The sequence below is a fragment of the Xiphophorus maculatus genome, chromosome 9 (genome assembly GCF_002775205.1).
Source record: "Xiphophorus maculatus strain JP 163 A chromosome 9, X_maculatus-5.0-male, whole genome shotgun sequence".
Classification (NCBI taxonomy): Eukaryota; Metazoa; Chordata; class Actinopteri; order Cyprinodontiformes; family Poeciliidae; genus Xiphophorus; species Xiphophorus maculatus.
This window is the reverse complement of record NC_036451.1, coordinates 10,567,023-10,591,633: the sequence shown is the minus strand read 5'-3', so window position 1 is coordinate 10,591,633 and position 24,611 is coordinate 10,567,023. Positions and strand designations below refer to the sequence as shown.

The 24,611-nt window shown below is 36.2% G+C and overlaps 1 protein-coding gene across 6 annotated transcripts in view; it reads left to right on the top strand.

Moving 5' to 3' along the window:
* Window positions 1-215: 215 nt before the first annotated feature.
* The window catches only part of camsap2 (calmodulin regulated spectrin associated protein family member 2), a 41,654-nt gene continuing 17,258 nt past the window's right edge, over window positions 216-24,611 (top strand). For 3 of the 6 annotated variants that reach the window (XM_023339302.1, XM_014469244.2, XM_023339299.1), the window contains exons 1-5: window positions 216-818; window positions 4,579-4,838; window positions 16,677-16,838; window positions 18,515-18,598; window positions 23,787-23,819. In XM_023339302.1, the coding sequence (XP_023195070.1) occupies window positions 680-818; window positions 4,579-4,838; window positions 16,677-16,838; window positions 18,515-18,598; window positions 23,787-23,819 (678 nt within the window). In that variant the 5' untranslated portion in view covers window positions 216-679. The remainder of the gene's footprint in view (window positions 819-4,578; window positions 4,839-16,676; window positions 16,839-18,514; window positions 18,599-23,786; window positions 23,820-24,611) is intronic. The other 3 variants (XM_023339303.1, XM_023339301.1, XM_023339300.1) reach the window with 2 other exon arrangements.

The window sequence follows — 24,611 nt, the reverse complement described above, 5'->3', positions numbered from 1 at the left end:
AAACCATGATTGTTGACCTTCAGAAGAAAGCTCTAATAATAATATTAATTTATAATTAAATAATTAATAATTAATTATGAATAATCTGCTGAATCCATGTCCGCAAATTGACGCAATACCTCATAAAGCTGTGAGGAACTCTAAGAAGTTGTGTTATCCGACTAAACTAGAAGGCACCACGTGCGCATGCGAACTACCCAACAAAGGTGCGGGACTGGAGAACCTCGAAGCGGTGCGACAGGACAACGGCAGAGGATAGGCTGAATGAAAACGCAAAGACAGAATAGCCAGGTTATAATTACAATGTTTTGTAGATATGTAAGAAAGAAGTTGTGTGCTTCACCACCAAAATAACGGAAACGTTGCTGTTCTCTCTAGAGTCAAAGAACAGTTTTTCCCCCCCTGAAAACCTCGAAAACCTGTCCGACGGAGTCCATTTCAGCTGGTCCCACTGAGAGAATGGATGGACAACCCCAGGACTAGAGACCCGTTCTGTCAGCAAGAGCGAGAAGGACAAAAGCACGACCATCTGTGCGTTTTATGACTGAAAGAGGCTGCCAATAAGCAGTGAGGACTGATTTCACCTCTCCAGGTTACAGCCGCCTATTGTTTTTTTCCCCATACATTCCGGTGGTGGGATGCTCCCTTAGGGTTGACTGCATACAGCATCAGCGGAAATATGGGTGAAGTTCAGGACGTCAGGGATGCGAAGAAGAGCTTCGTCGCTCCGGCGATAAAGTCCTTCGAGCATTATGACTTTTCCCGAGCCAAAATCTGTTGCAGCCTCAGATGGCTGGTGGCTAAGGCATATGGAACAGGTAGGGAAATATAGTCAATTTTCTTTATTTTCTGTTAATTATAATTTTAAATAAGAAATTTAAATTTAATATTTCACACAGTTTATTCAATTCTTTGTTTATCTGTTTTATTATTCAATCATTTCATCAACACTGCACACAAAGATATCTGGCAGTATCAGTAGGCCTATAGACACCCCCAAAATTTCTTTTAAAAAGTAGCTTCTTTCCTTTTATTTAAACTGTTATGTTTTCATTAACCCTCTTTCATAAGCAGTATTCTACAGTTTTATCACCTTTGGCCATCTTATATTCTGTAATGGACATTAAAAAAAATTGTTTTATAGGTGTTGCACTGTCTTAAAATAAGCAACTCTTAGCGTTCTGCATCCAAGTTAAAAACAAATCTAAAGACAAACATCACATTTTGAAGAAAACATAATTTTCCAGCAGTATCTGCATGGGACATTGTGGAGCTGATTTATGTAAGGAAACCATGTCATTATTGTTCCATACTGTGATGGTCGATTTCAGTTAAGCCATCGCTCATTTCTTATACCATGAACAGGATGTTCCCAACAATCACCTCAAACTCTACTATCTGGGTCACCAAGATCTAGATCCGCTGTGGGAATAAAGACCAGGGAAAGTCCATCTAGTTGGCCAAATGTAATGTTGTCATGCAGAGGTTGAATGCATAACACATGCTGTAAAAAAAGTCTACCCAATCCTGATGTCAAGCAGTTTGTTGCAATCTCAATGTTGGCCTTGTTGTTATTGGAATGATGATTGCAATACAATATATTCCAGAGCTCCAGACAACAGACAAAGTCTCTTTGGCAGTAATGATTACAGAGAACTTCATATTGTCCAGAAGTGTTTTCTTTTTAATGAGAGAGCTTGGTTTGAGAGGTGGGAGTTTAAGCATTCAGGTTTGTTCCATAATGATGATTTCCAAACGTATCTCTGACAACACAGATGAAAGTAAATGGTGAGTCAGTATCTGTGTTTAACTCTATGCTTTAAATGGATCTAATGGTTAACAACTAATAGCATCATCTGATCCTGTATAATATGTATTTTTCCAGGCCTGGATTAAAAGAAAAAAAAAACAACTAGTAAAACAACTTTTTTGCTTGCACACTTTACTTCCTGTCCCATTGTCTAAAAGTTTTATCCATTGATTGTTCTCTCTGTTGTCTGTTTATCCATCCATCAAGCCAGTCAGCTGTCCATAAATGTACCTCCCTGTACATTTGTCCATTTTGGTCCGTTTATGCTCCATTCCATCTGTCTTTGTCCTTCCATTTGTTTGTTCTTTTCCCCATCAATTTGTCCATCAATCAACCTACCTGCTTGTTGGCCTGCCTGTCAGTCCATCCATTAATCAATCTGTCCCCCCTTTCAGCAATATATTTGTGAGTTAATTCATCCACATATTCTTCGCTTCATCCAACCAGCGGTTTATTTATACTCCTCTGTCTTTTTGCAAGTCTTAAGTTTTAAAACTTTGTTTTCACATTGACATTTGATAGCACTGTTGCCTGACATCAAGAAAGTACTGGGTTTGAATTTCGGTGTGGAGTTCTCTCTGAGTACTCCCTCAGAGAGAGAAATAATATTTATGAAAGCTTAATTGATATCTCTGTGTTGCACTTAGGAGGTAGCATGTGCAATTCTTTACCTTGTTTTTGTGTCTGTGGTGCCTGAGGTAGACAGGAAGCCTGTCCAAGACTGAAAACCCTGAAACTCTGGGACTTGAAACGTATGACATTTTGACATAAAAGTAAGAAGAAACCTTGCATTGGGCACTATTTTGACGTTTAGCCCATCTGCTCTGGTGCATTCAGCGAAGCTTTGGTGTGTTAGGGCTCATCCACTCCCGCTGCTGTTTTGTAACAAGCAGGCAAACATGAGATCCCTTGCAGACCTTCTGTGTATTTTCAATCAGGACTGAATGAAATGGGTTGATTCCAAAAATATAGCCTTCCTTAAGGGGCGGGAGGGAGGCAGAGAAATAAAAGACAGTGAGCAGGCTCGTAGCCAGATCCCTGCCTACGCTGTACCGAATGTTCACATTCATCTAATCTAACTCATTGCTGTAATGCAGGAGCACATCAGGAATATGCAAGTGTGCACAAGATCCAAACAACACAGTGGATCGTCTCACAGAAAGCTGCAACACATCATATAGTGATCTCATTTTTAATGCACCAATTCATCTGATGTGATTTATTAGAATAGTGCAGACTCAAAGATCTATTGTGGCATGAATACTTTATTTCCAGTGGTAAGCGACAAGGTTTCTATGAAGATTTATTGAATATGATTAAATAAAACCTCTTAGAAAATATTCATATTTTATGCTTTATTCCATTTTATCCATTAATCCTTCCAAGAATACATTTATTTGTCATTCCTTCTTTTCTTCTTTCTTTTCTTCTTCCTTTCCTTTCTTGTTTTGACTAATCACTGAAGAAATATTTCCATAAATTTATAGTCAACTTTCCAAACTAAAAATTTACTTGAAAGGTCTACAAACTGGAAAAGTCTGTAACATGACACAAAAACATGTTGAAAGTTGGAAACAGAGTGTTTGTAAATATAAATAAAGATATACAGTAGATTATCTTATGTATGTAAATACTAAAATATAAAAGTACTTAAAATATGGAGATGAATAATAACCATAGGACAGTTCCTTGAGGAACAAATGTAAATATCTGTCCATATAATGAAAAATTAAAGATTAGAAACTAAAGTTACATTTCTTTTTTTCCTTTCTTTTCTTTTTTTTTTAAATAGATTGTGATAATATTTTTAAGGTGGTTAAAGTCAGTATCTGAATAAGCTCTGGTGTCTGCATCGCTGATTCATAATCTCACAGAGTTAATCTTTAAATGACCTTGTATTTGACTGTCAGGCAGGTGACTGATAGATTTTTGTCTGTTTGTCAGAGCCATGTAGTACAGAACATAACATCAGTTCTAAATGCTAAATGCATGCTGTGTTTCTGTTTAGTTCATGCTACTTTCTCAGTGATAACTTGAGTTTATTATTACAGCACTCAAATGCTTCAGTCCAAAAGGCTAATTTAATGAAGTGAAGTCAGTCAGGGTGGGTTGAATAAAATTAATATTTTTTTGCACAATTAGTGAAATACTAGTTTATTTTGGTAAATACTTTGTCACTGACTTCTCTGAGGCGATGAACAGTCAGCCGAACACTCACATGCAGCCAGTCCCTTTTGAAGATACAGGCAGTGTGGAGGGTTTTCCCAGAGAACTGAAAGCATCACAGATAAAGACGAGATGAATCGATCGGATTCCACTCCTCCTGCAGTTTCTATAGCAACACTAAGGTCTATCCGTACGCATCCAGGTCAAGAGATAATAAAAACACGCACAGCAAAGAAGTAGTATCAGAAGGGAAGAGATAGATTCAATGACTAATGTTTTAAATTAGTCAGAATTTGTGCATTATGTTTTATTTATTTATCTTTCTTTCCTGAGTTTTCTTTTGTGTTTCTTCTTTAATTTGTGAAACTAAGACTAAAAGTGAATAATTTTTTTTGTCTGATGTTTGTTCCATTTTTGCTTCAGATTTTAATTTTACTTAAAACTGGATTTTGAAAAGGATGATTTTAACATTCTAACAACCAATCACGGAGAAGTCATAGCTCTGTGGTTATCCCATTACCAGATAGGTGCCGTGCTAAACCTGTGATTTATGAAACCTTTTAGTTATAAATGAATCCTTTTTGTATCCCACTATTGAACAGACAGCATCCCTGCAGAACTAAAGGACCCCTTCTACACTGACCAGTATGAGCAGGAGCACCTGAAGCCCCCTGTGACCAGCCTACTGCTGTCTGCTGACCTGTACTGCAGGGCCGGCAGCCTCATCCTGAAGAGCGATGCTGCCAAGCCGCTGCTGGGTCACGATGCCATCATCCAGGTGCTGGCTCAGCGCGGTCTCTACGTCACTGACCAGGACAGACTGGTCACCGAGAGGGACCTACGAAAGAGGCCTCTACAAATGGTGAGATACTTTGCTTATTGGTTTTTTTTGGTAGGCATCAGGATTTAGACTCAAAATCTGATGCCTTGTGTGGAGTAATACTGACCAGTTTTCTCTCGGCAACAGAGGCCTGTTTTGTGCACAAGTCCTTTTTCTCAGTCCATATGTCTTACAAGCATTATACTAAGGAAAGACAGAAATTGGACAAGCAGGCATTTTAGCTAAAACCAAACAAAACAATTACTATTTTATTTTTTTAGCGTTTTTTTTTATTGTTTTATCAGAATGTAAAATGCATGAAGCACTTTTGAAACAACATGTCTTAACTGTTTGGATAACTTAAAATATCTGTAGCAGTCCTCAAGGGCCGGTATCCTGCATGCTTTTGTTTTTTCCCTGGTTCAACACAATTGAATCAAATGATGGATCATTAGCAGGCCTCTGCAGAACCTAAACATGCTGAGCAGGTAGGTGGCCCATGTGAATCAGCCGTGTTGATGCAGAGACACATCTAAAACTGGCAGAACACCGACCCTCGAGGACTGGAGCTGGACACCCACATTCTACAATAACTAACATTACAACCTGAGGAAAATGCAAAACAACACATGTGGTTATTTCAACAAAGATTTGAACCAAAGGTTCAACAGAACTCTCTGACTTCAACTTCTGCACTTTGTTTCAGTGTTTATTTCCAATACATTTAGGATGTATTCTCCCATAATTTTTAACTAATTTGTCAGCGTTTGAAATGAGATGGCTTTAAAGGCTTCCTGCTGAGTTTGGATGAGGTTTCCTCATTATTTTGGAGCAAAATCTCAGTTGGATGCAGTGCTGGTTCAGTGAATAGCAATTGAGATGCGATTAACGCACAGTGTGCCTGCAGTCTGTTTGTAGACCCTCGCTGCTTTTATTTCTCTTCTATGCTAGTTCAGAAGTTATTTAAGTTTTACGTCAGGATTTACATTCCAGATTTCTAGAGAAGAAGACAAGCAGTTAGTATTTGTATATGTATATGTAATTATAGTATATGTATAATTTCATACTAAAATGGAAAAGTGCATATTATACGTGTGTGTCCATCTGTTAATGTTTGGGGGTGGGGGTGTCTGGGTACTGGATTACCCATCCCCTATTACTTCAAAGAGTCTTCCAGTTGAAATTTGTGACCCTTTGTGAGCTGTAAGTGGGGTTCACACCAGAAACAAGCCCAGCATGGATCCTGACTGACTGGTTAGCAGGGAATAATGCAAAGTGTTTATGTGTGACAGGGTTCCTAGTGAATGTGAAAAGGAGCTGATAGATGAGTGGGAAATGCCAAACAAGTTCTGTCTTTTGTTCTTTTTCAACTTTCTCTTATTCCCCCATCACCTCCCATATCCCTTCACACCACTGCATGATGGTTGTTTACCTTTTTCAGATTGGCTCATCAATTATTTACAGCCCGTCAAAATCTGACAGGGCTGCACTTCCTCTGCTCCATTGAGATTACGCTTATCGAAGACCAGAAACAGGAAAAAGATTTCTCTTTTAGAATATGTGGAGAAAACATCCATAACCTGTGACTTCTTTTGAGAGAACAGAACACTCAGCACCTACCTACAGTTAAAACTGCTGGAATAGATTCATTAAATTTTGCTTCATGGCACTTTTTACTAAGCATCCTTCCTAACACAGCAATTTGTGTCGAGGGGAATAATTTTAGGAATAAGCAAGTCTACATGATGTCTAAAGCAATTTCACTCAGTCGGTCAGAAGATGGAGATGCTGATAATGTCTGACTTGTGTCATAACACTGCATATTTTCTGACATTTTCACTGCGTTTCTAATTTGACTTTGCTTTGCAGTGGTATTTTCTGTCGCTCTCTTTTTTTGTCACTGTTCTGCCCACTCATCCTACTGTCTTCTGCCATGTGATGAATTTCCACACGTGAAGATGCAGAAATCGAATCACAGATCCCACCCACTCAGTCGCCCACACTGATTCTGTATCCCATGCTCTATCTTCTCTACCTGATTGGCTTGTAGAGTGTAAAGGAAGGAAAAGCAGGGGTAGACTAACAGTCTGAAAGCATGTTTCTATCCTCATACACTGAAGCTTACAGAAAGCATCACTGGAAGAGAAATGTTCACTGTTTAGGTTGAAAAATTCCTTTGGCTTCAAAGGCTTTCTGTGCAACTCTGATGAGCATCAAAACATTAAGTCGCCTACATAGTTACCTCCAATTAATCTGAATACAATTACAGGTACATTTCTTTGCATGATAATAATGCTGCATCAGAGTGTTTTTAATATAGAATGTATGCACTACTTCAGACTATTTATGAGTGACTTTAGAACCTAAAATATAGGAAATCTAGATAAATAAAATTTTGATTTTTGTCTTTTCATGCATGCCTGTTTATCTAATGTTTGTGTCACTTTTTAACAAGATTCAGTTATATGAACTAGCTCTAGATTGCTCCTCAGATCACTGAAGCAGGTCAGAAACAGTGGCTACCATTTAATATAACAACAATCTGATCTGCACTGCAGCTCTCATGGTTAATTGTTTTGCTCGAAGGCAGCTCTGCACCTCAATTATCACTGATCATAGACACCAATAGCCTTAGGAAATTAGCATCACAAAGGAGCAGGCTGTTAATTCACGCTACATGATACACACTGATGGAAATTATTCTACTTACTAGTGATATGATAAATTTGTGCATCACTTTGAGTCAATGAGTCACTTTAAATGCTTGTTTGCCAAAACTTCTAAATTTAATGCATACAGCTCAGAATATTTGCAAGGAAGTAAATTCAACATCTGTAGCAATACACTGAGTGTCAGGGAGTGAGATTGCATTGAGATGGCATTTCTTCAAAAAAGCTGAACAGTTTAAATCATAACTTTCAAAATATATCAAGATGATTATATTGAGAGGAAGAGAGTGTAGAAATTATTGTTTTTTAAAAGAAAGGCATGTTATGTTAGAAGTGTAAATTAATTGGTGATGTTTTGCATCGGAGAGGATGGTACATTGTAGTGGGAAACAATTTATTCTCGATAAAAGACATGAGTTCTTACTGATAAGTGTAATCTGTAACTATGGAAAAAAAATTATGTTATAACTTTATTATTTACCAAAGTGGATCGAAATGGTGCATGTCCAGGCTATGATTCTTTAATGTACATAAATCAGACTGGCAGGCTGTGATTGGAGAGCATTAATCAGAGACAAGAGGGTCGCTGTAACTAAAGACATGCAGAGATTAACAGCTCAGGTGGGAGAATCTGTTGACAGGATTGTTATTGTACTCGACAAATCTGGTTTATGCAAAAAAAAAGCATGGACTAAGAGACAGCGATAAGACAGAGTCCCAACAATGAAACAATGGTGGTAGCCTCATGATGTGGGGTTGCTTGTCCTCACCCCACAGGTGAGCTGTACTTACCTTTTTTCTGGACCCAATATTAGTTTTTCAGTAACAAGAAGCTGCTCCAGAGAAGGACAGAAGATTAACATAGGGTAGAAAAGACATACAGCCAGAGCTACACTAGTACTATTTAGATGAAAACAAGGTATGTTGGTATGACCCAGTTAAAGTCCATTTTAAATCACATATGTGGCAGAACTTGACAAATGTTGTTTACAAATTCCATTCATCCAGTCTGAGCTATTTTGAAAAGAAAAATGGACAAAAATTTCACTCTAGATGTGAGTACCAACAGTCAAACTTGAAAGACTGTAATTTTTTGAAAACTGTGGTTCTGCAAAGTATGATTTAACTTGACAGAATGTAAAACATTCAAGTATTTTATATGTACTTTTTCAAGACCGTGTATGTACTTCAGCCATAATTACGCTTTAATGACAAAGAAATTTGATCAAATAATCCAGAAACTTGCAATCACAAAATTAAATGTAGGATTGATTTCTAACATACTATGCTTTATATAATAAAAAAGTAGGTTTTGCCCAGCTTAATTTTAGTCTATTGATAAATGTGGTTGTGTTCAATTGGCACAAATTGCTGTTGAGGATACCAACAGCAACAGTAGTTTTCAGAAAGACTTGTAGATAAAAATTTTTTTTCAACTTTATGATGTAACAGATGTGAATCTTACACAGAAGCGCTTTATTCATTTGTGTTTCTAAGCATGGCACATTTAAAACAGAGTCATCTGAGTAAGTAATTAGCTCACCGTATGTGGACCCAATATTGGTTTTTCAGCTATGCAGTGATATACTGTCTCCTGTTTAGCTTGGATGAATTTGGAGAGTTAATTTCCTCCTATTATTTTACCTCCTTTTTCTCTGCCTCCATCACAACCCCTATTGGGCTGGCGCTTTCGTTTCCATGGTTACACTCCCGTAGGTTGAGGGCTGCTTTCGTGTGTGGTGGTGGATGCAAGAGTGGGGGTGCTTGTGCCTGCATATGTTGTATTCAGCACGATGAGCTTGTATGTTCTGCGTGCATTTGAACATGTCTGGGGTGTGTGGGTTGGTGTGTGTGTGTGTGTAGCAAGGACTGTAGTGGTGTTGAAAGGCTGTGAGAGGGAGAATGCTGAAATGCTGGCTTCATCCAAGCAGGCAGATGGCATTTCTAAGACTCTGTATCTCACACTATGACACCCCTCCTTACACACACATTTATATGCAGAACTAAGGAAAGCTCTTGTGGGGACCAAGCTGAGCATCGACTTTACACAACTGTGTTACATTAGCAGTGCCTGTAGTGACTTATGCATAGCATTCTGAAACTTCCTTCTTATGTGATTGAAAAATAAATACAAGTGAATTCAATTTACTTTGATTTTAATAATCTATTAGCAAACAGTGAGAAGCTAAACAGAAAGATCTAACTGCTGACCAGTCAAGTTATTTCTTTCTGCTTCTGGCTTAATCATAGTAAATACATTTGGAAAATGTCATAAATGACTCCCAGGCTGTGAGTAAAATATGGCTGGATCATCAACAGTGAGGATATCTTTTGGCAAGAGAGCTGAATCTCTGTGTACATGAGAGCATAAAACAAACACTCCCAATATCTTATATCCAGATTGTTTCGATCTTCTCTTTAATTGCTTGCATTATTTTGTTCGGATAAAAAATTTAAAATGCTTAAACCTTATATCCCTTTATAGTTTTTAAAGGCATACTTTCTCTTCTGCTCTGTTTTTCTTGTGCATCTTTTTTTTTTTTTGGCATTTCCAGCATACCATATGAGAAGGCTGGTTGCCTAGACTTGCCAGGGCAGCTTTTCTCTACAGAAATGATATCTGGAGATGGTGTTATGAATGTGTGATTGATCTATCACGCCAGGATTGCACCTTGAATCAAAGTAGACAAGTCACACTGATGAAACAGGAAACTGTTTTTGTATGACCTTCATGATTTTGGAATATTTGTAAAAGTGTGTGAGTGTGAATGTGTGTGTCTGTGTGTAATGTACTCTTGTACATTATTGTATCCAAAGCTTTATAGTGATCACAAATATGTTGCTATTTCTCCCCTAATAAAGCAGGAATAATTAACCCTAGGTTGTTTTAATTATTCATTTATTTAATAGAGTCATACCAGTGAAATACCCAACTGTATTTTAAAATGTCTTGATTTTCAGTAGTAGTAATAGTAGTACAAGCATTTCTTGCACACAGTTAATTACTGGTTGTAAAAAGTCTCTGTTTAAACTTCTGATTTTGAACTGTTTCACTAAAACGTTTCACCTTCTGATTACTTTAGCCATACTTTAAGCCTATTAAGCGTTCTTAAATCTCCTTACAGTTTAAAGAAGGGATTTTATGACTAATATCTCACCCTCTGCTGTTATTGCAAGCTGCGGATTACAGGGATGTAATGCAGCAGTAATGAATATTTATTTAAAATATTACCTGTGCCTGATTTGGTAGCTTTCTTTGTTCTATGCTAACAAACACTAAATGAGCATTTGAGATAGAAGATGTGTAGCTAGATGATATGATGTGATTTTTAAATAGCATATCTATATCATGGTAACATTTAGGAAATATTTTCCAGATGATCTGTTGATATGTTCTTTGCTCAGACCCACTTCACTTCAATTCACAGTATAAAGCAAACAACATATAATTGTGCTTCTTTTTATTTAACTTTTGCTTTACTGATGCTTTTCTGGCCATCATGCCTCTGTGTTATTGCCACATATTTCACCTCACCACTAATATGTTCCTTAAAAATCTGTATGTCAGATTCCTGTGGCTCCATCATCAGCTTTGACGTTACTCTCAAAAACACTGAAGAGACCATAAAGATGTTTTCTAATCTTTATTGTTGTGAGGTTGTCTTAGTCCTGAGTTAGATGTATTTTAAAAAAGCTAATGAAATCAAGATTACATTTTCCCTCTTCCTGACAGAATAGTGGTGATCATGCCACAGGAAATACTGTTGCCCTCCATTACTGATTCATGCTGAACAAAGGCAGCTCCTAGAGAAAGCTCCTAGAGAGGGATTTTTAAATAGCATGCTATACTGCACTTTGAAGTTTAATTTGAACTATTCTATTAGGTTCCACAGCTACTTTGATTAAAATTAGGTTTATTACACAAGCACTGTGTTATTTCTATCTGGATACAATATTTTTTCAAACCAGAGGCCTCTTTCAGCACATACGTGAGGGTCAGCCCTGTCTAGGAACCCTGATCTAAGGTTAGCTGTGAGGTTTTCACCTAATTGTTAGGCTCTTTTTGGCGCATATTCAGGGAGAAGGTATGCTGCTCCAAACATTTGATGCCAGAACTCACAATTGGCATTTTGGAGATGTTAAAATCTGCTTGTGTGAAACTGTGTGTGAGAGCACTTTTAATCAGGTTCTCATTTTGGTAGACTACTAAAGACAACCTACCATTTATTCACCTGAAAGTTAAAACCAATGCGAAATGATCTGAGTAAGGAAAACTAAATTTTTGATTAAGTTTGCTAATATGAAAAGGCATTTATGCTTGAGTATTTTACTCCTTCAGCAAGAGAAAAATGCAGTTAAACATGCCTACTTGTTGACTGAGCTTGTTCATGCTACCTTGGTTAATCTAGACTTGGATTTTTGATGAAAAATCTTCTCCAGGGGAAAGCTCATAAATTTGGTACACATTTATAGTATCCTTTCACCTTTCTAATAAGATGCCACTTTATGCATTTTTAAACTTTTTTTGTACATATTTTAAGTCTTCATCCATTTTCTCCCTACCTGCATAAATAAAAAGGCAAAGTGCATGTAAAAGGTTAAAAAAAATGTCCACAGTATAGCATTTTCTATTTTGAGGACATTTTCTGACCTCTGAGGAGACCGAAGAGAGATACAGCTAAGTGGTTTTCCATGTCCAGCAGAGTACTTACCTGAAATTAGACAGCTTCAGTTTCTCTGCTTTAGCCTAGAACTTTCACAGGATAACCATACGACTAAAAACAGAGCATATTTCAGTAATATTTTGTGCTCAAACTAACTTTAAACCACAGATATATTTTGTGATTGCTTTGTATTGTGTGAGTTCAAAACACTTTGTTTAGTGGAGTTTCTTTTCTAAAAAATAGTCATTAAAGCCTTGACATGTGGGATTTTCCTGTGTGACTGAGTATTTGTAGTACTAACCTCCAGCTGCATATTTTCTGAAGAAATAAAGTCAGTGTGGAGATTCTAATGGTTTCCTAAAGATCTTTTTCTATGCTTTGCCTCAGTAGCTGGGAAGATGAATGCATTGCATATTCTCATTATCATCAAAGCATACTAGAGGTTCAAAGTACTGACTATGGAGATTTTTGTTGGATTTACAATGGACACATGATTGTGCAGAAAAATACATATACAGACACTAGACACTCTGTAGCAGGTCTCTGTGGTTCACATTTGCAATTCTTTTATGCGATGCTAAGTCAACCTTCTACTAAGGATTAGCCATCTTTTTTTTTAATGCTGTATTAAAGATGAGCGATATTTACCTTTTTCCTCAGAGAGAGTGCTGTGTGGCAGTACAATGTAAACAGGATATCGACCGTGAAGCTGCATCTCCTTACCTCCTGGGGAATCGGCTTAAGATTTATGGATTCAATTGGCTGAAAAAGCAACAATATGTGTGTTTTATTCTGTAAAGTATGTTGGTGTATTAGTGGCTGCATGGTTTAAAAGGGATTTTATTATGATTATAGTGGTTAAATACCTCACTATATATTTTTATAGTTATCAGGCAGAATATTTGATCTTGTCAAAACTAAATCAAACAGCAACAATCTTTTTGGAATCTTAATAGTTCCCCAGTCAAGGCATCTGATCTTAGTGAGCTAGAGTGATCTATTGAAATTTAACCGAGCAGCTGCAACTATGTGTAGTTGGAGGAGTTTGATGCTAATCGTTTCTGATAGAAAGCATATGTGCACTGCAAACCTAAAGGTTATAAACCATCATGATATAACAGGGGAAAAAAATCTCTGCTACAAATGTCAGGGTGGATTTTTTACAACAGCAATAAAGCTTTGGTCTTCCTTCTTTTCCCCTTTATCCTCCCTACATCCATTCAGTTGCTACTGTCTTTACATATCCTACTATATTTAATCAGAAGTGGATTCATACTCCTTTGTCATTTGGTAAACAGTTCTGTATCTGGCACTGTAAATAACCTGAAATATGTTTTTTGTGGCATAAGCATGCCAAAGCTTTTGTGTACTGCTTGCAAAGACCAATTAGAGAGGCCTTTTCTAAATTTAGATAAATAGCATTAGACACTTGTATTTGTTTTGTAACAGCAGATGCTTTGTTACAGGATTAGGTCATAACTTGGCTAGTTGGCAGCTCCGCTGCAGACTAAAAGCAGAGATTGTTGCTATTCTGTAAACAGTAAAGTTAACAAATAAGCTTCTCAAAGAGAAAACTATTACTCCACTTACATGAATATCAATCAATCTCAAAACAGCCTTATAATCCATGAACCAGTATGATATTTTCAAAGTATAATATTGATTATACTGTTACTCTGCTAAAGTTGTACTTTTATGAGCAAGAGATTGCACCTATTTTTCAGTCCCGTGTGACTAACCAGAGTCAAGATTTCAAATTTTGAGAATTTTTTTTTCACCTTTTCTTACCATTTTACATGTTTAAATTGTGAACAGTAAATATAAGCAAAGCAAAACTACCAATTTTTTAATTACTGAGGCATCAGACAATATTTACTATCACTATATCAACATCTATAGTGTGAGTGGTGTGAGGAGCTCCTAAATCTGAAGTAGTGCTTTTACTGTAACACATCTTCCCTCACATTACCCTGACATCATTCAAAATAATTAGAGACAGTGGGTCTGTGGTTTAGTTAACAAGATTAACTCCTCTGTTGTCATTTATGTTATCAGACCAGATTACATCCAAATCAATATTGTGATATTACTCAGCAGATGTGCTCCCTTTGAAGGCTCACACTGATTTCTTGGCTTTTCTAAAATTACTGCTGCTTTACATCAAGCGTCTTGTTGCGCAAGTGTAGAAAAAATGTAGTTTTAAAAACTAGTGATAGTATTTATGTGCCTGTCTGAGTATGCGTGTCTTTAGGATTATGTTTAACACTGTTTGGACAAGCTTAATGAGGGCCAGTAGGACCCAGTTTGGCAGTGTATTATTAAATGTGGTTGTTTTGGTGCTCTGATGCCAAATTACAGAGAGAGGAAATGAAACATTGCACTAATGAGATGTCACACAGTTAATTCAGTCGGAGCTGCAAATTCTCCATCATTATTGGATCGCTAGATTTTTTCATTCTTTATTTTTAGGGAGAATCTTATGAATATATCCGTATTTTCCAGAATATTTGATCACATTTCAAAGATAATGTATTAATTGTTTCAGGTTGCTAAGACTGTTGTTGATAGAAATTAGTGGCAGAGCAAGTTGTGCATTTAAATGGTAAGTTTACAGCTAAATAACAAGGAATGCTGAGTGAAGATGCTAGTATGCTGCAATAATTTAAATATTCGACTGATTCATTTCTTTATTTTTTTTCACTCAGGAAGGACTTTTGATTATTGCTGGTCAATAATTTCTACAGAGATAATGCTTGAATAATTACAGGTTTTCATAGTTATTACTATATGCCAAAACAATTTATCCAATTTTATTTCAATATGTTAATGTGTGCTGAACAACTTAGACTACATGACCAGGACTGTGACTATTGCTATGATTCTGGACGCATTGATTTACAGAGCACATGTATTTAGAGCATTGTTTTTTTTGCCATTTACTGGATTGAAAATGTGACTTGTGTGTTCAATAAACATTGTGTATTCATGATTTTATGGAAACAGAGAGACTTTTTAAAATCTCAGATATTTTTAGGGGTTTTGTAAAATCATTGAACAAGTCTAGTTTTCTTTAAATGTAAGGTAGGTAGATACCATCCATATTTTACGTAATTAGTGATTAGCTGTTAAAAACATTATGCAACAAAAACCTGATAGATGCAGCAATATACTTTTGACACATTTTAAATAAAAACCTGGGATTTTGCAATAACAAGTGGAGCAACCACGTATAATAAATGACACTTATGTTTCATGAACTCTGCTGCCCGAAATATGCTTTAATTGGATTCTCAAAGGCTAACGGTCGCTGTGAGAAAACTGGGACTCGTAACAGGGGATGAAAGGGATGGAGACACTCGTTTCCAGGGCAACGGACACAATGGGTCTAAGCTAAGGATCGTCAGATGTTCATTACAGAAAAGAGATTGTCTTTTCTTTTTAATGGTGTTCAATTTTGTCAAAACTTTGCAATTCTCTGTGAATATGACGAGTCTCATCGCCAGATTATGTTGTAGTCATTTTTTTACTGAGGTAAAAATCTGGTCACGGTTAAAATAGGACACTGATCAGTGTGTCAGGTGTACAAACTCTGTTAAGTTTTTTTAATCACTCATTCTCTGTTTCATTACTCACAGCTGGGCTTTCTTATCTTAAGATCCTATTTCTTGTAATGTGAAGAGAATATTATGTTGATTGTTTGAGACTCAGCTGTGTGTGATTTACCTCAGATGTCAGAGTTGCCAATGGCATCACACCCAAGTTGGGAGTGTTCTAATTGCAAGTAAAAAGATGGGATTTTCTCATTCTTGGGGCGCTAACTACTGGAAAGAAATGCTGCTAATAATATACTAATCATTTTGAATTTCATATACATTAAAACACCAGAGAAAAATGGGTAACACTTTATTTGACGGGTTGTGAATAAGACTGTCATGATACTGTAATAACTTCATAAATTGTGTAGCTTTATGTTATTAAAGCTGAAGTTTAATCAGTAATACTTTTATAACAAATTTATGTTAGATCATGATTTCTTGGTTAATGTAAAGATGTCATAACAAAGACATTTTGAATAATGTCAACTTTGTATTAAAAGTGTCAAGATTTACCGAATGACAATTTATGACAACAGTCATAAATATTCAAAAAGACTTACTCATGTTCATGACAGGCGTTATGTCATGTTTATGATGGTGTCATGACAGTCTTATTCACAACCCGTTAAATAAAGTGTTACTGAAAAATGTCAAATAACAGTTTCATAGCACTATGTGTTTTAATGTATCTGATTTATTAGGATACAAACAATCAAATGCACTAATAAAGAATAATGTCCATATTTACTCAATTATTTTTGCCCTTTAGCCATATTGGACACTATATGACAAATAGTGTCATATTTGTCTAGTGTCAAATGTGACACTAGACAAAAAGTCAGACTTTGGACAAATTAAGACACTCCACCCTTAATGTGGATAAACTGGACCAGCCCTTAACTGCACATGAATCGTTAGTTTTCACCTGCTATTGTGCTGTTGTTCTCCTAGGGTGCCCACTTGGCCATGATTGACACTCTGATGATGGCGTACACAGTAGAGACTGTAAATGTGGAGAAGGTAATGGCTTGCACTCATCAGTATTCATCCTGCGACTATGAGGAGGAAAGACCATATGATACAGAGGACGCTGTGACCACCTGGATTAACAAGGTTTGGTATTGTTTTTCTGTTGCAGTTAAAGGCTTTAATCCTTTAATTATATTAATTCCAATGTCTAGAATTGTATCTGCTTATGCATACAAAATGCAGGTTACTGTTTGTTTAACAGAAAAAAAACATTTCTCAATTAAAAACTAAAACTTGTGTTAGACTGACTGACGGAACTTACCATAAATATATTACCTTGGAAAAATATTCACACCCTTTAAAATCTTTCACATTTTGTCACATCAGTGTGTAACAACAAACTTCAGTGTATTGGAATTTTATGTGGTAGTTCAACACAAAATACATTATTGTGGATTTTTTTTCCTTTCTTTCTTTTTTCCAGTTTACTGTAAGTCTTTCTGTAAACTATCTGTAAACTGGGACTTGCATTGTTTTTATAGTAGTCTATAGTCTGGTACCGCTAAATAAATTCCAGTTCAAACAATTGTTTTCAGAAGACATCAATTCAATAAACAGAGTCCAGTTGTGTATTATTAAAACTCAGTATAGACACAGCTACTCTTTGAGGACCTTAAAAGTTTGCTGAAGGACATTATGAATAGTGTTAGTGGCTGAACATCTGCACTGACAAGCAAGTAGTACATTAATCACAGAAGTAGTTTGCAGTATCATACTAACTCTGGGGGAGTAAGTTTGTCACTCCATTTGTGAAAACTTTGACGCCATGTATTATTTGCATTACTATTGGCAATAATGCACTACTTTATATTACAAATATCACAAATGTCAAATAAACAACTTTGAAGGTTGTGTTTGTAAAAAATTTAAGAGGTATGAATACATTTGCAAGGCACTGTTGTTACAGCATAAACCTGTCTGTAAAATAACACAGCTTATTATCTATCTAGACTTGTAACACAGGACTGAGGAACACACAGGGACTCATTTACATGATAAACAAAAGGGCAACATAAATTTGGAACTTCTAACTGAACCAAACAGCTTATGTCAATCTAAACCAGTTATCTCTACAAATGACATTCACACTGTTGCTTGTGGAAATGGATAATTCAACAAACACTGCTCATCTGGCATTTATAATAAAGTGGGTAAACAAAATCAATTTCTTACTAAAAGCTCTCTCAGTGTCCCCTATGAATTTGCAAAAAGCCACTTAATAGCTTGAAAATAAAACATCCTTCTAGTAGTAAAGGAATAATTTCACACTATGCTATTACAACAAATATAACATGACTAGATTTGAACCTGCACTACTTCAAAAACAAATCAGCTGTTAATATATTTCTCCCATCCATATAAATTGCAACATGGTTGCTTTTGCAGGGCTGCATGCACAGATGGCTGCATGCACAGATGACAGAATCCAGTCAGACTCTGTTTACATTCTTCTAGCTGCAGTTCTGGAGGGCTTCTAGATCTGGGCTTCAAACACACTCAGATCAGACAAAGGGTTACAGGAGGTGTGGTCATGGTCTCCTGCTAGAAAGGCATATGGCTCCCTGTTGGAATACTCACTACTTCCACAACATGCAGTTTGTAGCACACTGAATTAAAACAAGTAAAATCAAATCCTTTGTGTTTTGCAATGTAAAACCATAATTGTTTAATGTATTTAATCACTTGGAGCTGTGTTTTACACTCTCAAAGATGTTGTTTCTTTCTTTGATAATAGAGTATTATTTTTCCTCCCCCATTAGATAAATGAGTATCTGAAAGATGTTGTTGCTCAGGAACAGAAGAAGAAGGAGACACAGAGTGCTGAGCAGACTGGGAGTCCTAGGGTGGGTGTTTTCTTTTGACTTTTCTCATCTAGCTGTAGCACTTCACACACTGCATATACTGTACACAGTGTGATGGACACATTCAATTGAGCTGAGTGAAGTCCTTGGCTCCAAGTAATGGATTTACCACAGCATTTCTCTTTGACTGACACTTATTTTTCCCAGACCTCTGTGTTACTACAGTATTTCAGACAAGTTTCTTGACTGTGTGAAGCTGTTTAAAACTTAGCCAGCATCAAGAAAATTCTTAGTCAGATATTTTTGTTTCACTGTTTGTTTAATGAATATTAAACCAAGAGATTAGATATTAAAGGCATTGATGTTTACCCACTCATCTTTTGAATCTTTGTCAGAGGGTCAGGACTCTCCAGTCTAATTAGATAAGCAGTTATTTAGTCTTTGTTGAACCTTCAGGATTCCCTGCAGTCACAGATTGCTTATGTAACTTTCTCCAGAATCAGCGCTTATTTTTTATACTCTAAGATATGGAGGTGATGCCTATGTGGTTTTTTTTATGTATAACTGAAATAGTCTCCGTATTCTGCCTGTTTGAGTCTGTTTGCCAAAACAGTTTCTTACCCAATGAGTATTGCAATAACTCATTAATGCTCGACATATATCATAATGAGCATTTCATTCTTTAGATAAAAAACATACATTGACAGAAATGTGCACAAAAAGTTGTATTGCATTTGATGTTCATACAGATTTCAATTGTATGCTGTTTTAAAAGCACTATTTTCTAATTTACAAAACAATTAAATAAGAAAATAAATTTTAAAAAAAAAAGTTAAGCAAATATATATTCAGGTGACGGGTCAATTGAAACAGCTATAATTACAGCATTTTTTAAGATCCACATTATTTGGATAACTGAAACTATGTGATGAAAATAGACAATTTAGGCATAGTCAAAAACAGTTTCTTTCATATTCACTTCTATCTTTATTGCAGTAAATACCACAACATATGATAACAGTTAAGTTAAAATTATGTTGTATGCAAGAACTCTGTTCTTTTATTGTTTCCATGACCGATGAGTGATGCAAACGTACTCCTCTGTAAAATTGGATCCAAGTTTCTCTTCATAGTGCAGCTGTTTGTAAGCTTTTGACTCTTCCAGTAATACAGACAAGACAGTCGGTGTCTGATTTTATGGCACCTTTATCATTGCAATTTATTATCCAGTAGCAATAAAATTGGATTATAGTTTGCTACTGAAGCAGGAGTGGATGTACATAGTATTTTTATGGCTCCACTTTGTTTTAGCATCTGTGATGCGTTTATTACTCTGCAGCAGTGAGGAGGAGAGTTCCAAACAACGTGTCAGAGAGAGGAAGAGGAGGTGAATGATGTCACTCATGGACTCACCTTCATGTTTATCCTTCATGCCTTGTCTGGCCGTCTCCCTTCCATGTCCTTGAATAGTCACTGCCAGCAGTTTTAAAGAAAGGATTGACTTTTGAAATGCTGCGGTGGCTTCCTCTCTGTCATCTGGACCTTAAACATGTTCAGGGATTGAGAAAAAATTATATTATATATTATTGACATATTGTTGTCACGTTTCCTACCTCCATTTCCTTTGCCCCCAAAGAAAAAAAAAATGTTTCTTTTTATTTCTTCCATTTCTCTCTCCCAAGTTATGCCATACAACACACTCTGACATAACACGATTGGTGTTGCTTCATCTTAAAGATGTTAAAAGCCCATCTCATGCTAAACTGGCAGCTCAGCTGCCTTGTTTTGACCTCCAGAGATGGAGAACTGCACTTCCTTTTCTCAGGGCTGCACAGTGTTTGACGATGATCTGACCAGTCAGTGTGCAGACACAGCAGTGCATGCCTCAGCTATCCTTCACAAACACACAGCTAGGCACACATGCTTTAACTGGTAAAGTGGAACCAGAAAGTGAAATCATATCCTCATTGAAACTTCTGGGGGGGGGGTTGTACTACTGAACCAAAAACTGAATGATAAACATGGTCACTTATTATTACCTATTTAGCCTAGTCTGATGCTGATTTTTGGGTGATAACAAATCCCCTTGTTTGGCCCAGGAGCTGTGGAGTTGACCTTCCACTGTCCTCATGAACCTCGAGGCTACTAGCCTTAGATGCCGTGTGTGTGTTGGTGTTGTGTCCTTGTTGTGACTTCTATGTCTTTTGCTTATGGCAGACTTTGCTGTAGTTTAATAGACAAACTCGCTAAATGCTTCATTTGAACACATTCTGATGAACTAATGTATGTAATAGACAGATTTCAGGCTCTCTGGAGATTACATGTTTTTTTCAGTTTAAAGTCTAATTATTAAGTAAAGTTATTTGTACCATCCAACTAAAACTTTAGCAAAACATTAAATCACTCTCCTTGTAGTAATTACATAATAACGTATTATGTTAGGTAGGTAATTTACAGTATTATTGTAATGGGGATGTGGTAAAGTGCAAAGTTTTTAGCATATCTATTTAGACTAAACATGTTATAATAGTGTGTATGATATAATTTTGTCAAGCACCAATTAATCAGGCAGTGATCAAAAGGTGGCAATTTCCAACTGATTAACTCCAAACAGTGATCAACAGGTAATGTAGTGGAAAATATGTAATCCAAGTGCCCCAAAACTGAAATCTCCCACTTTTTTCTGCCTGTAAACACATTAAAAGACAGCATGTTTTTTTTTTTAATCAAGCTTAGATAATGGTAAGGCTCATGTGCTTTGATGCATAATTGGGAACAATTTTGAAATCTTTTCATTATGCTGAGTTCACAATTATTGTACATATCAAGGACACTGCAGCAGACAAAATAATCCTTGATACCCAAAGAGAACTATAGCTAAAAGTTTTATTTTAAATAATCAGTGGTTTGCTATTAATTTTCTTAGAGGAAAAGTTCATTGTCATTTTGAGAGGGAAAATAGAAATGACCATAGGATCGCAAGTTACTAAAAACCAGTTGCCTTTAAAATAGTACAATGTTACATTTGCTACCTCCAGCAGCTTTTTGTCCCCCTCCCTCCTACTGTCTGCTGTAGGTCTGCAGTTAGTATGAGTCACGCAAACAGACAGTGGGAGACACACACCCTTCTAGGGCAGTCGGGGCGACACTGACATTATTTTATCTCATCAGTTATTTGTAGGGGTGATGGTGGCAACATGACAAGTGTTTGGAAGGTTGATTTATTTTTTTCCTCTAAGGACCTTATATGCCCTCATGGGTTTGACTGGTGGATACACTGTGTGGCACTACTCAGTGAAAAGTCTAACATCAGTTTAGAAGCTGACAGTCTTCCTCTTGTTGTCAAGCTGTGGCAGCAGGCTGTGGTATTTGGAGCCTGAATGATCTGCAAAGTGCATGCTGACCTTTGAATAACATTTATTAGAATTACCAAGCCATCCAATCATATTGTATCTGATAATAATGACACCTGAATAAATATTTTCAAATTTGCCTTTGCTGGTTCTCAGGTCAGCCTGAAAACCTGTGAGAGTTTGCTTACTTTGTATTGTTGAGGAGCACAGCTTAATTGACTCCTGGTTCTGGAGGGAGTTGGTAGTTTGTCTCAGTCTACAGATGCACTTTTCCACAACAATGACTTTATGGCACGGTTGCAAAAAACTTTCAGGCTTTGAGTTGAAGGGAAAAAGAAGAATTAGATTTACTTCAAGTTGTTGGCACAGAAACCATCTGTTAAAAATATCATTGGATGTTATTAGTGAATGTAATTACGATAGCAAAGAACTGTACAACACAGAGATAGAAAATATTTAAATAAACTTAAGGGAGTAAATACTTTCATGCTTGTAGAAACACTAAATTGTCATAAATTTTTTATGCTGATGGCAATAAAATGAGGCAAACATAATCCTAATTCTTGTGTCCGAATTGTGAATAAACAAAGTATTTATAACTAGTGTTACTTATCAATTGACTGGAACTCATTTGCACAGATTGGGACTAAATCTTGTCTTTTCCTCATGTTTATAAGCTGATCAGTTCTATTTCTTGCCTACCTAAATATATTGTACGATAAACTATTCTGACATCCTGACCAACAGATAAAACTGATTAACCACTAAAATGTTGACTAGATTAGAACAGATGTGGGTGAGCGCTGTGACACTAATCAAATCAGGAAAATCCAGGACAGCTTATGTCTCTCTCTTTTTTTTTTTGATACTTTTTGTGCCTTTTCTAGTTATATTGATGATTTCATTAGAGTGTCTGTATTTTCCCTACAAGTCACAGCTTTCCTTCTTTGAAGTTATGGAAATGGACGTCATTTTGATTGACATGAATTTTGGGTCTTTGGTGACTCAAGGGAGTGTGGGAATTAACTTTTAGGTGCAACAAGCCTCGTCTGGAAGCAGCTTACATCGTCAGAGGATAGCTGACAGATTTTGACATGAATGCAGTAGAAATGTTATTTGGATTTTCTCTTTCATGAGACGGGTTTTTATTAACTTGACTGTGAACATTTGAACAGTCAAGATACACTCAGGTATTTTAGTGTGAATCTATTGGAACTGGCATTGGAACTGGCATGGAAATCAAATTTAAAATACTGATTTCACGGCATTTTAATCATAGCCCTTAAAGGAAATTGTACTTTGATATTTGTTCCTCTAAATTATAATGCATTATCTCAGGTCAAAAAGACTTATGTAATTGCATGTGATTGCAAAAGATGAGAATGTAAATAACAGCGTCGTGGCTAACAGGTTCTAAAATTGTCTTTAAATATTACAAAAGTGACAAAAATGGTTTTAGGAGAAGGAGACCTTCTGTTCTTTTCTTATTTTTCTTGAATACATCCCCATGAATTTTAATTTACAAAAAGTACACTTTGTCATGTTTATGTCATTTGCTATAAAGTCAGGACCTAATCACAGTAAATGTTCTTACCACACATTTCTTACATCGGAACTTTAAGATGTGACAGTTGTTTTGCTGTATCCACATGAAAGAAAAGATAAAAAGCGAAAGCAATTTAAGCATACTACAACTAAGCTATACAGTTTTTTAAGATGAGTGGGATGTCTTTCATACACACAAAAACAATTACCAACACTTCTTACTTTGGTGTCAGTGCTGTTATGTTACTGCTTATGTTACTAATTGCATTACTAACTAATCTCATTTAGAACATTTCTTTATGGTTCCCTTTCCTTCTGCTTCGCTGCTGCAGTCTCCAACCAAGTGGTACATGAAGCTTGTGCCTGTAAGTCCACTTATCACTGCTGGTTCTTTTGCATCTGTGTTCATAGTGATTTATTTCATCCCTCCCACAGAGCGACACAATATTAGAAAAACATGCTATTGCAATGTTGATGTTGAACATTGTCACAATATTAGTTGCTACTAACCCAGATTTTCCTAATTAATAATTTTTTTCAAAGCTCAATACATGGTAAGAGCTTTTGGATCTCGCTCTTTATACCACTAGACTCTATAACTATGCTGGAAGGGATCAAAAACAATGAAAGGCAGAGAAATTGGTCAAATTTAATATTGCCAAGCAGGCCATTACAAATGAATATGAATACATTAATATTGCAATAACAATTTGGATTGCATATATTGTGAAGCTCTACCTCATTTGTTTGTTGTGTACATAGAATTTCTATTTGTCTTGTCAACAGGTCATCATTTGTCTTTTTATACACATCAGAGAGATGACAAAAATCTTCTGATTCTTATTAAACTTGCTTCAGTACCTACTGTACGTAGGGATACGTTTAGTGAAACTCATGCAAAAAACTTTTTTTTTCTATTGTGGCTTTACCTCTTTATTACATACTTCTTTAGATTCTATAGGTTATACAACATTGAGGAATTGCTTAAGTTCTCCCATGGTTAAACATTAGACAAGAAAAAATACTTTATAGTTTTTAGACATCTAGGAAGAAATACTGCTATCGTTTGAAATCCATATTTTAGTTATTGTCATTTGAGTGACAGGCCCCTTGTGTTTTTTATTTCACATAGAGAAAATAAATGTAACCACTTTACA